Source organism: Dromiciops gliroides, chromosome 1 (genome assembly GCF_019393635.1).
Source record: "Dromiciops gliroides isolate mDroGli1 chromosome 1, mDroGli1.pri, whole genome shotgun sequence".
Classification (NCBI taxonomy): Eukaryota; Metazoa; Chordata; class Mammalia; order Microbiotheria; family Microbiotheriidae; genus Dromiciops; species Dromiciops gliroides.
This window is the reverse complement of record NC_057861.1, coordinates 98515475-98531059: the sequence shown is the minus strand read 5'-3', so window position 1 is coordinate 98531059 and position 15585 is coordinate 98515475. Positions and strand designations below refer to the sequence as shown.

The following is a 15585-nucleotide window of genomic DNA, read 5'->3' as shown; positions in this document are numbered from 1 at the left end:
AATTTTGTTATTTTTTCTCACTCTATAAAATATTTTTGATACTTTGGTATAGCACTAAATAAATAAATTAACTTAGGTAGGATTGCCATTTTTATTATATTGACTCTGTCTACCCATGAGCAATTAATATTTTTCCAATTATTTAGATCTGACTTTATTTGTGTGAAAAATGTTTTGTAATTCTGGTCATGTAGTTGCTATGTTTGTCTTTGGAGGTAGATTCTCAATTATTTTATATTGGCCATAGTTATTTTAAATGGAATTTCTCTTTCTATCTGTTGTTGCTGGATTTTATTAGTAATATATAGAAATGCTGATGATTTATGTGAATTTATTTTGTATCCTACAACTCTGATAAAGTTGTTAATAATTTCAAGTAACTTTTTAGTTGATTCGCTAAGATTTTCTAAGTATAACATCATATCATCTGCAAAGAGTGATAGTTTTGTTTCCTCATTACCTATTCTAATTCCTTTAATTTCTTTTTCATCTCTTATTGCTATAACTATCATTTCTAATATAAAATAATAGAGGTCATAATGGGCATCCTTGCTTCACCCCTGATGGAAATTGGAAAAGATTTTGGGTTATCCCCATTACAGATAATGCTTGCTGATGGTCTTAGATAAATAGTACTTATCATTTTAAGGTAACTTCCTGTTATTCCTATGTTCTCTCGTGTTTTTAATAGGAATGGGTGCTGTATTTTGTCAAAGGCCTTTTCTGCATCTATTGAGATAATCATATGATTTCTGTTGCTTTTGTTACTGATATGGTCAATTATGTTCATAGTTTTCCTAATATCAAACCAAACCTGCATTCCCAGTGTAAATCCCATCTGGTCATGGTGTATGATATTTGTGATATATTTCTGTAATCTATTTGCTAGTATTTTATTTAAAATTTTTGCATTAATATTCATTAGCAAAATTGGTCTATAATTTTCTTTCTCTGTTTTGGCTTTTCCTGGTTTGGCCATCAGCACCATATTTGTCTCATAAAAGGAATTTGGTAGGACACCTTCACTTATTTTTTCAAATAATTTATATAGTATTGGGATTAATTGTTCTTTAAATGTTTGGTAGAATTCACTTGTGAATCCATCTGGTCCTGGAGATTTTTTCATGGGAAGTTTATTGATGACTTGATCAATTTCATTTTATAGAATTGGGTTATTTAAATATTTTATTTTTTCTTTTGCTAGTCTGGGTAATATATATTTTTCCATTTAATAGATTGTCAAATTTATTGGCATATAATTGGGCAAAATATTCCTAATAATTGTCTTAATTTCCTCTTCATTGATGGTGATTTCACGTCTTTCATTTTTGATATTAGTAATTTAGTTTTCCTCTTTTTTTGATCAAATTAATCAATGGTTTATCTATTTTATTTCTTTTTTCATAAAACTAGCTTCTAGTTTTATTTATTAATTCAATGGTTTTCTTACTTTCAATTTTATTCTTCTCTCCTTTGATTTTCAGGATTTCCAATTTGGTGTTTAGTTGGGGATTTTTAATTTGTGCATTTTCTAGTTTTTGTTTTTTTTACTTGTGTGCCCAAATCATAAATCTGTTTTTTTCTCTATTTTATTGATGTAAATGGTTAGGGCTATAAATCTTCCACTAAGAACTGCTTTTGCTACATCCCACAAATTTTGATGTGTTGTCTCATCATTGTCATTTTCCTTAATGAAACAATCAATTATTTCTATGATTTGTTCTTGACCCACTTGTTATTTAAGATCAGATTATTTCATTTCCAATTGGTTTTTAATCTTCTTTTCAATTGTGCATTATTGAATGTAATTTGTATTGCATTATGATCTGAAAAGGATGTATTTATTATTTCTGCTTCTCTGCATCTGATTGTTAGCTTTTTATGCCCTAATACATGGTCAATTTTTGTGTAAGTCCCATGTACTACTGAGAAGAAGGTATATTCCTTTCTATTCCTATTCAATTATCTCCAGAGATCTATCATATCTAATTTTTCAAGACTTTTATTCATTTCTTTTAACTTCTTTCTTATTTATTTTTTGGTAAGATTTATTCAGTTCTGAAAGGGGAAGGTTAAGGTCCTCCACTAGGATAGTTTTCTTATCTATTTCCTCCTGTAACTCATTCAACTTCTCCCTCAAAAATTTAGATGCTATACCATTTGGTGCATATATCTTAAGTATTAATATGACTTCATTGTCTATGGTCCCTTTCAGCAAGATATAGTTTCTTTCTTTATTTCTTTTAACTGCATATATTTTTGCCTTTGCTTTGTCTGAAATCATTATTGCTATCCCAGCTTTCTTTGCTTCAGCTGAAGCATAATAGATTTTGTTCCAGCCCTTTACATTTACCCTGTGTGTATCACTGTTTTAAATGTGTTTCTTGTAAACAATATATTATAAGATTTTGGTTTTTAATCCATCCTGCTATCTGCTTCCGTTCAATGGGTAAGACCATTAATATTTATTTATTTATTTATTAATATTTATAGTTATGATGGCTGTTTATTTCTCTCCATGCTATCTTTCACCTGTTTATCTTTCCCACTCTGACCCCCGCCCTCTCCCTTCCCAAAATTGTTTTACTTATGACCACTGCCTTCCCCAATATCCCTTCCCTTGTGTCCCTCCTCTCCCTTCTATTATCACCATCCCTTTTTGAACTTCCTTATAGGGTAAGATAGTTTCTGTATCAAATGAAGTGTGTTTGTTATTCTCTCTTTGAGCCAACTTTGATGAGAGTAAGGTTTAATCTTTGCTGTCAATAGTAGCTGACAAATTCTGTGTAATTCTGACTGTAGCTCCAAGGTATGTGAATTGTTTCTTTTTGGTTGCTTGCAATACTTTTTCTTTTATCTGTGAGTTTTGAAATTTGGCTATGATGTTCCAGGGAGTTTTCATTTTGGGATCTCTTTCAGGTAGTGATCGGTGAATTCTTTCAATTTATAGTTTGCCCTCTACTTCTAATATTTCAGGACAATTTTCCTTAATAATTTCTTGAAATATATTGTGCAGGCTTTTTTTTTTGGTCATGTCTTTCAGGTAGTCCAATAATTCTTATATTATCTCTCCTGGATCTATTCTCTAGTTCAGTTGTTTTTTTCAATGTAATTTTTACATTTTCTTCTATTTTACTGCTTTTCTGTGTTTGTTTTACTGCATTTTAACATCTAATAAAGTCACTAGTTTCCATTTTTTCAATTTTAATTTTTAATGAATTATTTTCTTCATTGACTTTTTGTAATTCCTTTTTCCATTTGGCTCATTTCCATTTCCATTTGGCTAAATCTGGTTTTTGGGGAGTTATTTTCCTCAGTAATTTTTTTGTATTTCTTTTTTCATGGTTCTCCAGTATCACTTCCAATCTTTCCTCAACTTCTCTAATTCAATTTTCAAAGTCCTTTTTAAGTTCTTCCAGGAATTTATTTTGGTCCCGAGACCAATTTGCACTTCACTTTGAAGGTTCATCTGTAGCCATTTTGTTAACTGTCCTCTTCTCTCTTTGTACCTTGATATTTCCTATCACTGAAGTAGCTTTCAATAGTCAACCTTTTTTTCATTGTTGTTTTTTTTTTTAACTCATTTTTGTGCCAGCCGCTTGCTAAGTTGCTAAAGTTATCAAAGTCTTTTTGGTAGTTGACCCTAGAGGAGTGATCTTGTTGATCCTTTGGCGCAGGGTTGGTATCTTGCTGCTGGGTTGTTATGGTAACCAGTTACTCTGGTAGCAGGCCCTGGAAGTATAATTTTGTTGCAATCTGCTGAATCCCTGGGGCTAGTTTGCCCTGGAAATAGTCCCTCTGGTGGGAGGTCACAGGGGTGGGAATCTGCTGTTGACCTGCTTGAGTAGGGCTTCATTCACTACTGTTCAGCAGGCTCAGAGGTCTATTGCAGGCCCCTGCTGCGAGCCCAGAAGCTGTTGCTTCTGTTGCTGCTCCTAGACCTCACTTCCCTCCCACCCAGGTAAGACAGACTTTTCCTGCCAGGCTGGTAGGCTCTTTTCCAGCTCCTCAGACAGTTCAGAGGCAGTTTTATGTCAGTTTAAAGGGGAAATCTGGGAAAGGTGCAGTGGATTGCTTCCTGACTAGGTCATTTTGGCTTTAATGCACTTTGATAACATATTACAGTAGACAGAATGGTGGCTTTGGAATTCGGAAGATCTCAATTCAAATCTAACCTATCATACTTACTATGGTATGGTTACAATGTGCTCTTCGTGCGTGATCTAATTGACTTCTCTCAATGACTCTGTGAAGCAAGTAGTGCAAGCATTATTAGTTACATTCTAAACATAAGGAAGTTGAAACTCAGAGACATTGAGTAAATTTCTGAGCCAGCTCTTCAGACTCCAAATTTATTGATCTTTTCAACATGGTGGAATGCAAAATATAGTGCTACAAAATATCTTCAGTGACCAAAACACCACGGGTCAAGTTCTTTCCAAAAATAAGCAAAATCACAAACATGTGCTTGTGAATGCATTCAGATAGGCAAAGAGCTCTCATTAACATCAACTCCTTCAGATTTCAGAGGCACCAAACCTCTTGAGTAGCACTGTAGGCAGTTTTATACTTTAAGAGCAGTTCTGACCATGTCACTACCCTTTCCTTCCCCATTCAATAAACCCAAGGAGATCCCTATTCCCTCCAGGATCAAATATAATATCCTCTGTTTGGTTCTCAAGGTCCTTCAAAACCTGGCCTTTTCTACCTTTCCAGTCTACTTACATTTAATTTTCCTTTACATAGTCTTCATTTCAGTATCTCTGGTCTCCTTATTGTTTCTCAAATAAGACACTCCATGCATTTTCTTTAGCCATTTTTTTGTGGGGCAATGAGGGCTAAGTGATTTGCCCAGGGTCACACAGCTAGTAAATGCCAAGTGTCAAGTGTCTGAGGCCAGATTTGAACTCAGGTCATCCTGAATCCAGGGCCGGTGCTTTATCCACTGTGACACCTAGCTGCCCCACTCCATGCATTTTCACTGGCCTCATGCCTGAAAATGCTCTCCCTCCTTATCCCAGTCTTTTGGCTTCCCAGGCTTGCCTTTAAGTCTCAGCTACAGCCCTGCTTTCTGCTAGAAGCCTTTCTGAGTTAGTCTTAGTACCTTCTCTCTGAGATTACCCACAATTTATCCTATATATATATATTGTTTATAAACAGTTGCTTGCCTTTTGTTGTCTTCCCCATTAGACTGTAAGCTCCTTGAAAGCAGGCCTTTCATTGGCCTTTCTTTATATCCCCAGAACTTATCACAGTGCTTGGCACATAGTATGCACTCCATAAATGCTAGTTGACTAACTGACATTAATAATTTATTAGTTGCTTACATAGCTTTTATGCCTCTAATCTCTCATCCCTCTAACTGATCCTCTACATGGCTGCCAAACTGATATTTCTAAAATAGATCTGACCATGCCAACTCATCCACTTTGAAATCTCCAGCAGCTCCCTATTGGCTTTAAGAGAAAATATAAAATCCTCAGTCTGACATTTGAAGCCCTTCATTATCTGGCTCTCATCTTCCTTGATGCACTCTTTGTTCTAGTCAAATTGGCCTCCTAGCTGTCCCTAATTTTGGTCTCTGTGCCTTTGCAAAAGTGGTCACTTAGTCTACAATGCATTGCTCCCTGTATTACCCACTTCAAATGACTGTCATGAGGGAAGGGCTTTGTTGATTCCACAATTGGTCTCCCGGTTTACAGTGCATTCCCTCATGAATTACCTGCTTCCAATGGTTTGATTGTCATTACCGAAGGGCTTTAATAACTTTAGAAGTGATTCTCCAGACTCTAATGCATTCCCTCTTGTATTACCCACATCAAATGGTTGATTGTCATGAGAGAAGGACTTTGTCAACCTCAAAGCACTCTTTAAACATAAACTAGAATTGCTTAAATCAAGATTCCCAAGTGCTACAGCTGGTGCCTCCTACATACCTTCTCTTCTCCTTCCAGCAACCACATAGCAGTGGCATCTCCCAGTGTCAAATTCTAGGGCAGAACTAGGGAAGCAGTTTTTTGGGTTTTTTTGGTTTTTTCTGCGTTTTTTTTTGGAGAGAAGTGAAATTATTTCTTATGTGCTTTCTAGGCATAGAAGAGTTCTAATGGAAAGTAGAGTAGAACTCGGATTTAGAACAAGAAAGGATTTAGAGGTCATTGAGTATAACCCCATCATTTAGAAGACAGGAAAGTTGAGAGGGAAGGGTTAAGTGACTTTCTCATGGTCATGCAAATAAGTATGTATGGTTAAGTTAGTATGCATAGTATGATAGGTTAGATTTTAATTGAGATCTTCCTAATTCCAAGTCCACCATTCTGTCTACTATAATATATTGTCAAAGTACATTAAAGCCAATGGACAAACTATATACTAACTGGCTAAGAACTGCATGTTTCTTTGGAAGCTTCATCTTAAAGCCTGCTACAGAGGGCTTTAAGGGAATTACATATATGGATAAGCAAAAAACATTGATTGGCTAGAAATTGCAGCTTTGCAAAGAAACTTGACTCTTATGTCTCCACAGAAGAACTGGATCTAATCGAAGCACTAAACATAAGGATTAGAGTTTTTCTATTGTTCATGCACATATATACGAGTGAGGCCACTACTACTAGCTAACATTTATAAAGCAAATACTATGTGCAAAGAACTGTACTAAGTGTTTGACAATTTTAATCTCATTTGATCCTCACAACAACCTTGGGAGGTAGGTGCTATTATTATCCCCCATTTTACAGTTGAGGAAACTGAAGCAAAGAGAAGCTGGGTAATGTACCAGGTCACTCTGTAAGTGTCTGAAGTTGGATTTGAACTCAGATCTTCCTGACTCCAGGCCCAGTGCTCTATCCACTGCCCCACTTAATGTTATATAGATTCCACCAACTCCCTAAGACTCTAAGTTGCCAAACCATAGAAGATCTGCATTGCCAGGAGGAGTTTCCATATTTGAAATTCACTAGATCAATCAAATGATATATTAAGATCAATAATAATAGTAATAACTAATAATAGGCTTTATTTAGCATCTACTATGTACCCAGCTTTGAATTCACTACTTTATAAACATTATTTCATTTGATCTTCACAACTTTTAGAGGGAGATGCTATTATGAACCCCATTTTATAGTTTAGGAAACCAAAGTAGAGATAAGTGACTTGCCCAAAGTCACGTAGCTAGTAAGTATTTGAGGCCACATTTGAATTCAGGTCTTTCTGACCTCAGCCCAACACTCTAACTACCGCATCACCTAGCTGGCCCTAAAACAGGATCCCTAAAAGCATAAATAAAGTTGAGTTGGACTGGGAATTAGTACCATCCCACTCCCTCCATTAGCCATATAATGAGTGGTTGAATGTCTACATTATATACTATCCAAATCACTCTGTGTTCTCAAAGCCTCACCTATAGAAAGGTCTCAGAGACCTTGTGACTTTCCTGTGTCAATCCAACCACACATCACTATGTAATGATTGCAATGATGCCACCTGCTGGAGATTTACTGCAGGACTCTCCGCCATGAGGAGAAGGCATCTGAGGGCAAGACATGTGGCTCTTTGGTGTCAGGAAGTGACGTTTGCTTGTGGGAGGAAGAGGGGGCGAGGCTGGCACTCTCTTTCGTCAGGACTCTGGTTGAGAGTGGAGCTAGGAATGCTCTCTCCCTTTAATAGATAGATGAATCTAGGCCTTTCTCTCTCTCTTTACCAAATTCTTATCTCCTTAATAAATGCTTAAAAGTCTAACTCTTGCTAAAGCTTATAATTTATTGGTGACCACTCATTAGATATTTTAGACAGACTAGCTAGAATTTTAGCCTCTTACAATGACAACTGCTCTAATTGGTACCAGCCTAGTACAGCCTTTGCTGTAGTCTAGCCAAATGATGTCTTAATGATCTCAAAGAGCAACTAGTTTAAATTCTCATTCTTATGAATTAGGACAATCTGGCTAAGTAAACCCCTACTAATACAGCCTTATGTTATTCATTCTAGAAATTCAGAACACCAAACGTGGAAGAAACTTTGGCCAACACTTAATCCAACCTCATCACCTTAAAGATGAGGAAGTTCAAGTCCAAAGAGAGGAAATGCCTTTGCTTAAGGTAACAGTTAATTAGTAACAGGGTTAGGACCTATGCCTCTGAAACACAAATGCAGTCAGTGCCCTTCTTGCTTTGCCAACTGTATTGAAAGGTCTTTAAAAGCAGGAGTCATGTGTCACCCCAATCAATCAAACCCCTACCATATTCTTAGCACTGTACTGAGCACTGTCAGTTCCTGGACAGCAGCAACAGGTTCACTTTTGTCTTTGCAGCCTCATTTCTCTCAAAGTGCCTGGCGCACAGTTGATGCCTAATAAATGCTTGTTGATTGGTTAATTCATTCCTCAAAATGTAAGACATGATTTCTCCTTCAAGGTCATGATAATCCATGCAAGCAGATGGAAATGAGACTTTTCCATCCATGACAGTCCTGAGCATTGTGTTGGGCACTGGAAACAGCATTTGTTGGATGGTTTGCTTCATTTTATTTTATCAAATCCTAAATAATCCTATAGAATAATGATGATGATGATCAAGTCTGGTATTAAATTTCTTCAGATCTTCTTTAAGAAGCCTATGGAAATAGATATCTCTCCTAGGGAGAGGATTATTCACCAATGTATTCACTCAGTGTGTATTTGTGTACCTATTATGGACCCCATTCAATTCTAGAATCCCAAGAAACATTTCTTAAGCTTATATACAAAGCACTGTGCTAGGTAGCTGCAGAGACAAATAGAAAGCAGTCCCTACCCTCAGAGGAGATGCACTGGAAGTAGGATCCAAAATGTATATAAACAAGTAAATTCAACTAAACGTTTGAGCATGGTATAGGAGAAACTAACCTAGACCCTCTATTCCTTGACCTCTCAGCACCCTTTGACACTATTGATCACTCTCTTTTCCTTGATACTCTCTTTTCTATAAGTTTTTAGGACGCTTCTTTCTCCTGGTCCTCTTCCTACCTATTTGACCACCTCTTTGACCTTCTCAGTTCACTTTTCTGGATCTTCATACCAATCATGCACTCTAACCGTAGTTATTCTACTGGGTCTGTCCTGGTCTTTTTCTCTCCTCTCCTCTCCTCTCCTCTCCTCTCCTCTCCTCTCCTCTCCTCTCCTCTCCTCTCCTCTCCTCTCCTCTCCTCTCCTCTCCTCTCCTCTCCTCTCCTCTCCTCTCCTCTCCTCTCCTCTCCTCTCCTCTCCTCTCCTCTCCTCTCCTCTCCTCTCCTCTCCTCTCCTCTCCTCTTCTCTTCTCCTTCTACACTGCTTTACTTGGTAATGTCATAAGCTCCCATGAATTTATTTACCATTTCTATACTGATCTCTGTACTTGCCCAGGGTCACCCAGCTAGTAAGTTTTGGAAACTAAATATGAATTCAGCTTTTCCTGACTCCAATATTGGTGGCCTATTCACTGTACCACTTAGCTAGTTGACTGACTACCTCAGTTTACTCCTCTGAAATATCAGGAAGCTTGACTTGATGATCTCTATGATTTGTTCTAGTGCTTAATCATAGGATTCTATGATTGAATAGTGGTTGTGAAGCCAGATAAAGGAGCAGGATAGAAGATGTTCTAGTAAAGGTAAGATAGTCAGGAAACAGAGGCCATGCTTAGGAGACATCTAGTTCAGTTCAAGTATAGGATAATAGAGGAATGGTGTTAGATAAAGCAGGAAAGATAAAATGAGGATGGATTGTTCAAGTCATTTAATGATAGTTTAGGGCTCTTGGACTTAATCCTGTAGGCAATTTTTTCGATGCCAACAAACATTTATCGAGAACATTCTACATGCAAAATGTTATACTGAATGATGAATATATAAAGTGTGATGAGATTCATCAAAATAGTGATGACTATACAATTATACAAAGACAAAAGTGAAACAGTACCTACTCTCAAAGTATCTACATTCCCAATAATCCATAAGTATCTGTTTCTACCATATTCACACCATGGTATACAACTTCAGAAGACTGAGTGTCACACAACTTCCTACAGAGTGTGTCCATTCTAAGACATATCATTTATTTCTCATAAAGCAGTTGCTGTGGAAGGGTGGGTGTCTCTTCCTCCCTCTTTTTCCCTTGGTTCTTTGCTTGGGTCTTTGACCATTGGAGGAGAAAAGAACAAGCTGGAGATCACAGTTTTACTATCCCCTCTCCCCCACTCAACCATCAGGCACACACATCTTTTCAATATGCCAATTATTTAGGCAAAAAGCAGTGTCTTAGAGCAAAAGTGTCATTAGAAGATTTTCTGGCCAAGACAGACAGGGACTTGAAATGCATTTAAGTAGAAAGAGACTGTAGGTACCATTGGTCTAGTCGGGCAAGTGGGTTAAGACCAATGAAACCAACTATATGACACGAAGGAGTTGGCAGCTACTGTAGATTCAGGTAGGTAAGTAGGTAGGTAGATAGATATCTAGGAAGATAGGCAGACAGAGCCCAAAGTCCAAGAAGTTAGAGAGACTACAAGGGCAACACTAGTGATCAAGATTGATCTCGGATTATAAAGAAGAGGCTCTTTCTTTGCCCCTCTGTTGTATTCTACCACCTCTGTGGATAACACTGGGCCACACATGATCATTCTTACCATCAATAAACATCTGCATTCTTTATGTAAAACAGTATTTTAGAAAATTAGGAATCTGTGGGGCCCTGGAGGGAGTTCTGTCTTTGAGGGAGAGAGAGGTACCATTGTGTAATAGAAAAAGAGGCAAGCTTAGAATCGTGGTGAGAAGGTCTTCAGAGGTTATCTAATCTAATCCATGGCTAAGAATGAAGCCCTCCTACAATAATCCCAATAAGTAGTTAGCCAGCCTCCACTTGACGACTTTCAACACTGGGTAAATTTTCAAGAAAGGTAGTGTGATTTAACAGAAACAAACAAAACATTCAAAAGACTAGCTTTGAGCACCAGATCTGCCACTGACTAGGCATATTACCTGGGTCAAAGTACTTTAACTTTGAATCTCAGGTCTTTTCATTGTGAAATGGGAGAAATAATACTTGGGCTACCTAGCTTTTGGGTTGTCATGAGAAAAGTGCTATATAAATCTGGACTATCTCTGCTATGACTGATGCAGGCATAGAGATGCTACTTCCCATAGAGACTCACAAATGGTTTCCTAAATAAATGATGTTTTGTTTTAGTCATCACTTTTCAAGATGGGGATACTTCCTCCAGAGAATTTCTGTCTGTCCCCCAAAGCAAAACAAGAGGAACATTTTGTGCCTCCAGTGCTTACCGAGCATGCACAAGGGCTTCCTTGCAAACTTCAGTCTTCCCCTCCATCCTTTGTACCTGCAGCAACATCCTGCAGCCCAGATCCTCAAAGCAAACTCAGCTCCAAAGATGAAAATAGCAAATGTTTCCTGCATCCAAGAACAGAAAGACTTGATTAACTAGAATCCAGTTAGCCAAAACCTACAAGTCAACGGATTTTTTTCTATTAAGTGGAACTCAGGTTTGAAGGGCAACTGCCTCAATTTTAATGTCTCTAATGGAATTGTTCAGCCTAGCAATGCAATTAATTCTATTTACGTGGATTCTTCTGTTTTTATTTTGTTGGATAATTAAAACAAATTTTGGTGTACTCAGAGCCTCCAAATTATGGTAGTTAAATAAGCAAACCATCTGACTGAGGAAAGAAATCAGCAGTCTCCTAATCTGTAGATAGTTAAATTAGAGGTCATTAGCAGAACAGTAGCTGTAATGCCTCACATATGAACATAGATCAGTTCTGATACTCCTCTGTCCCCCTCAGGACCATGTTGAAAATTCTGTATTACTTGTAGCAACTGCAGTGAGATCCCTTTCTTCTCTCTTTCCCTCTCAACATCCCATTCCACTGTTCCAGACCAATCAACAAATATTTATCGACATTCTATTAGGTGTCAGATCCCTTCTTTCTCCCTACCTGAATTCTGTCTCTCCATTTTCCACATCCCTTCTTCCTTTTTTCTGTCTTACCTTAATAACAGATGGAAAGTAATGCTAACATTTTTTTCACTTTTATATAAGTTTTAAGATTTGCAAAGTGCTTTGTATACTGTGTCTCATTCAAAGATCAGAAAGATTGCAGAGCCTAGAGACTCCCTAAGGAAAGAGGAAAGGCCTATGGGAATGTTTCTCTTCCTGGAGCACCACCATTCTTGTCTTATTTCTTTCTTTTATTAAACTAGCTACTTCAGGATATATGTTATATCCTCATTCTATCCAGATGTTTATCTCTCTAATTTTGGCATAGGTGATCCTCGATTTCTCTCTCAAGTGACTCCCTTACAGACTTGCATGAAGATAGTTTCTACTGAAACGTTTATAAATCCAACAAAGCTACAATGTGATGAAGGAATGATATTTTTTGGCCTTTCCTTCACCAAAAAACCATTATGGAATGAGATGAGCTGCTATCTTGCCTATTATAACCCTTTTCTTGTTTCTCACTTCTAGATATTTCAAGAACAGTAATCTCTATTTTTTTAGGTCCTGAACCTGAATTTCTTACCAGCCGACTACCAATGTTGGTGACCCTCTGACTAACTTGATCTTCATCCTGGCATTGCAACCATCCTCAATTCAACGATAGATAGGTGCCCCACATGATACCAACAGTTTAGGGTTAGGAGGGCCTTTAGCTTACCAATAACAGAAGCCAATCTCCTGAAACAGTCTCGTACTCCTTGAATGTGGTCAGTACTGCCAAGATTAAGCACCCCAGAACGATTAGAAACCTAGAAGGAAGAGAGGAGACATAAGGAATGGTTCAATCATTCTGTATCCACAACCATTTACAACTTAATTCTTATGCTGACCATGGAATGATCATTGAGACTTGGCACAGTAATCCTCCTGTTTCCAAGAGAGAAAGCCTTTAAACCGCTTCTCAAAAAATCATCTCCACTTCAAAAAAACAAAACAAAACTACCCTTTCCAAGTATTTATTGTATTGCATTCTTACACTGCACCTAGCATGGGTTGTTTTCCCCAGGGTCTTGCCCAAATGACTCCTCCTACAATTAAATACCCTTATCTTTGGTTGTCCCTGATAAAAATGATGCTTTGTTTACCAGGAAGGATTTGGTTCAATGGTTAGTGCCAACAGCCAGCTAAGGGGCTAGCAGATTGGACATGCAGTGGCTCCAATGGGGAGGAGATATTACCAGGTTTTAAGGCTCCCTGACCCTTTCTTTTCTACCTGTGATCTTGTCAGCCCTACTCTGTCTCTATCCATCTGTCTTATTCTGTTATCAGAACTAGGTATTCCCTTTCATCTTTGTGACATGAACCTCCAGTTATACTTCATAGAGTTGTTAAGATCAAATGAAGAAATGTATGAAAAGTGCTTTGAAAAATCTAAAGCGCGCTCTCTCTCTCTCTCTCTCTCTCTCTCTCTCTCTCTCTCTCTCTCTCTTTCTCCCTCCCTCTAAACACACACACACATACACACACACACACACACACACACACAAGCTCTAATTCTCATCCTTATCACTGGCTTAGCAAATTTGAATCACCTTGGGAGCCTATGACTTTGTCTGGGCAGCTAGAATCTTAGAGTTTCTAGAATCTTAGGGACCCCAGAGGTCATCTAATCTACTCCTGTACAGATAATGAAATGCTCTACAAAATCATTATTGAGTGATTCTCTAACCTCAGGGAGCACTGAATTCCAGGTATGCTGTGGCCATACCATTCCCTCGATCCTATTATTCCTCTGTTCTTTATTGCCCAAAGGTCTAACTCCTTAGCCAAGCATTCCCAAGGCAGCACATTTCATGTTTTCCCAGCTTTAATCACTAGGTCAAGAGACACCACAGCATAACGATTAGAGTGCCTAGAACATGTGTGACCTTGAGCAAGTCACTTAAATACTCAGTGCTCTAAACAGCTCTCTGAGACTAAATTGCAGAGAAGATGCTGACCTATGATAGTAGAGGGGGTTTCTTTTTCTAGGAGTTCCCTAACCTAATGAAATCATGAGTCTAGTCACTATGCCTATGCTTAATTATTAAAAGGTTCTTCATTTTTATCAGGGACAACCAAAGATAAGGGTATTTAATTGTAGGAGGAGTCATTTGGGCAAGACCCTGTGGAAAACTACCCATGCTAGGTGCAGTGTAAGAATGCAATACAATACCTGGAAAGGGTAGATTTTTTTTTTTTTGGAAGTGGAGATGATTTTTTTGAGAAGGGGTTTAAAGGTGGTACAGTGGATAAAGCACCAGCCCTGGATTCAGGAAGACCTGAGTTCCAATCCAACCTCAGACACTTGACACTTAATAGCTATGTGACCCTGGGCAAGTCACTTAACTCTCATTGCTCCACCAAAAAAAAAAAATTCTTCTCGATATTAAGCCAAAAAATATATTTTTTTTGGTCCAATCTTCTTTGAAGTTCTACCACTAGAGTCAAGTGGAAAAAGTCTAATCTGCCTTCCACATAACAACTTTTAAATATTTAAAAACTGTGTTTCTTTAAATATCCATAGTTACTTTCACCTATTCTGATTTTTATATGTTTTGATTTTGTTATGTTTTCTCCCCCATTGGAATGTAAGCACCTTGAGGACAGGGGTTGTTTTTGACTTTCTTCACATTCCCAGACAGTGCCTGGCACTTAATAAACACATATTAAATGTTTGTTGATTTAGCAATTTCTTTGTTGACCCTCCTGTGGCCTGGCTTCATCTTGGTTTTCTCTGTGCAGGCTCTGGCTTTCTAACTTCCTGTCTGGAATGCGTCTCTCAGGACTGGACCCAACATTTGGATCCCCTGAGTTCATGCCCTCATTTCCAAGTTCTCCCAAGATTTTTATCTCTTTGTTTCCAAATTAAATCAGGATATCTGGTTTCTACCAAGGTCTGGTGATTTGACTTGGTGTTCTTAACTGATTTGTGCCCTGGATTCTACTAAAACCTTGATGAAGTGGTTCAGGTAAGAGACCCATGCTACCTTCTGCCTCTGATGTGCAGCGCTTTGTTCTTAATGTGGGGAGAAGGAGATGAATTTCTTGCTGAGGCCTAGAGGGATTCAAGCTTCCTTGGATCCCATGGATTGGATCAGAGTCTAACATTCCTTAAAATGAATCCATAGAGTAAAATGCCAACACCTGGAACCAGCACTGCCTGTGGCAAGTAGCAGCATCTGGGGCAAACAACCCATCATGCATCTTTCTTTTAACTTTGTGACTTACAAAATGGTAACTATAGCAATGAAGTGAATGGACCTAATATATTAGAGAGTTCAACGGAGCTTCAGAGGTCATCCAGCCCAAGTCAGTGGATTGGGATCCCATGCTGTTCCTTTTTCACTACTGAGGACTTGGAGCAGCTCCCTCCAACATGACTAGTAACAGGGGGGAGTACCAGCATTGTTACCTGTCCTTTCATGGGACATTTACTACAAAGTTGGACATGACAACAACAACAACAACAACAACAACAACAACAACAACAGCAACAACGAAGTCCCTCTCTCGACAACTCTAGTTGTTAGGAAGTTTTTCCTTATATGCATCTTAAATTTGTCTCTCTCTA

General features: G+C 38.0%; 1 protein-coding gene across 1 annotated transcript in view; it reads right to left on the bottom strand.

Annotated features, from left to right (window-relative positions):
* The window catches only part of KCNQ3 (potassium voltage-gated channel subfamily Q member 3), a 489931-nt gene that overhangs the window by 108044 nt on the left and 366302 nt on the right, over window positions 1-15585 (bottom strand). Inside the window, exons 3-4 of the mRNA XM_043975612.1 lie at window positions 12691-12781; window positions 11296-11422 (exon numbers count right to left, since the gene is read on the bottom strand). Coding sequence (XP_043831547.1) covers window positions 11296-11422; window positions 12691-12781 — 218 coding nt within the window. The remainder of the gene's footprint in view (window positions 1-11295; window positions 11423-12690; window positions 12782-15585) is intronic.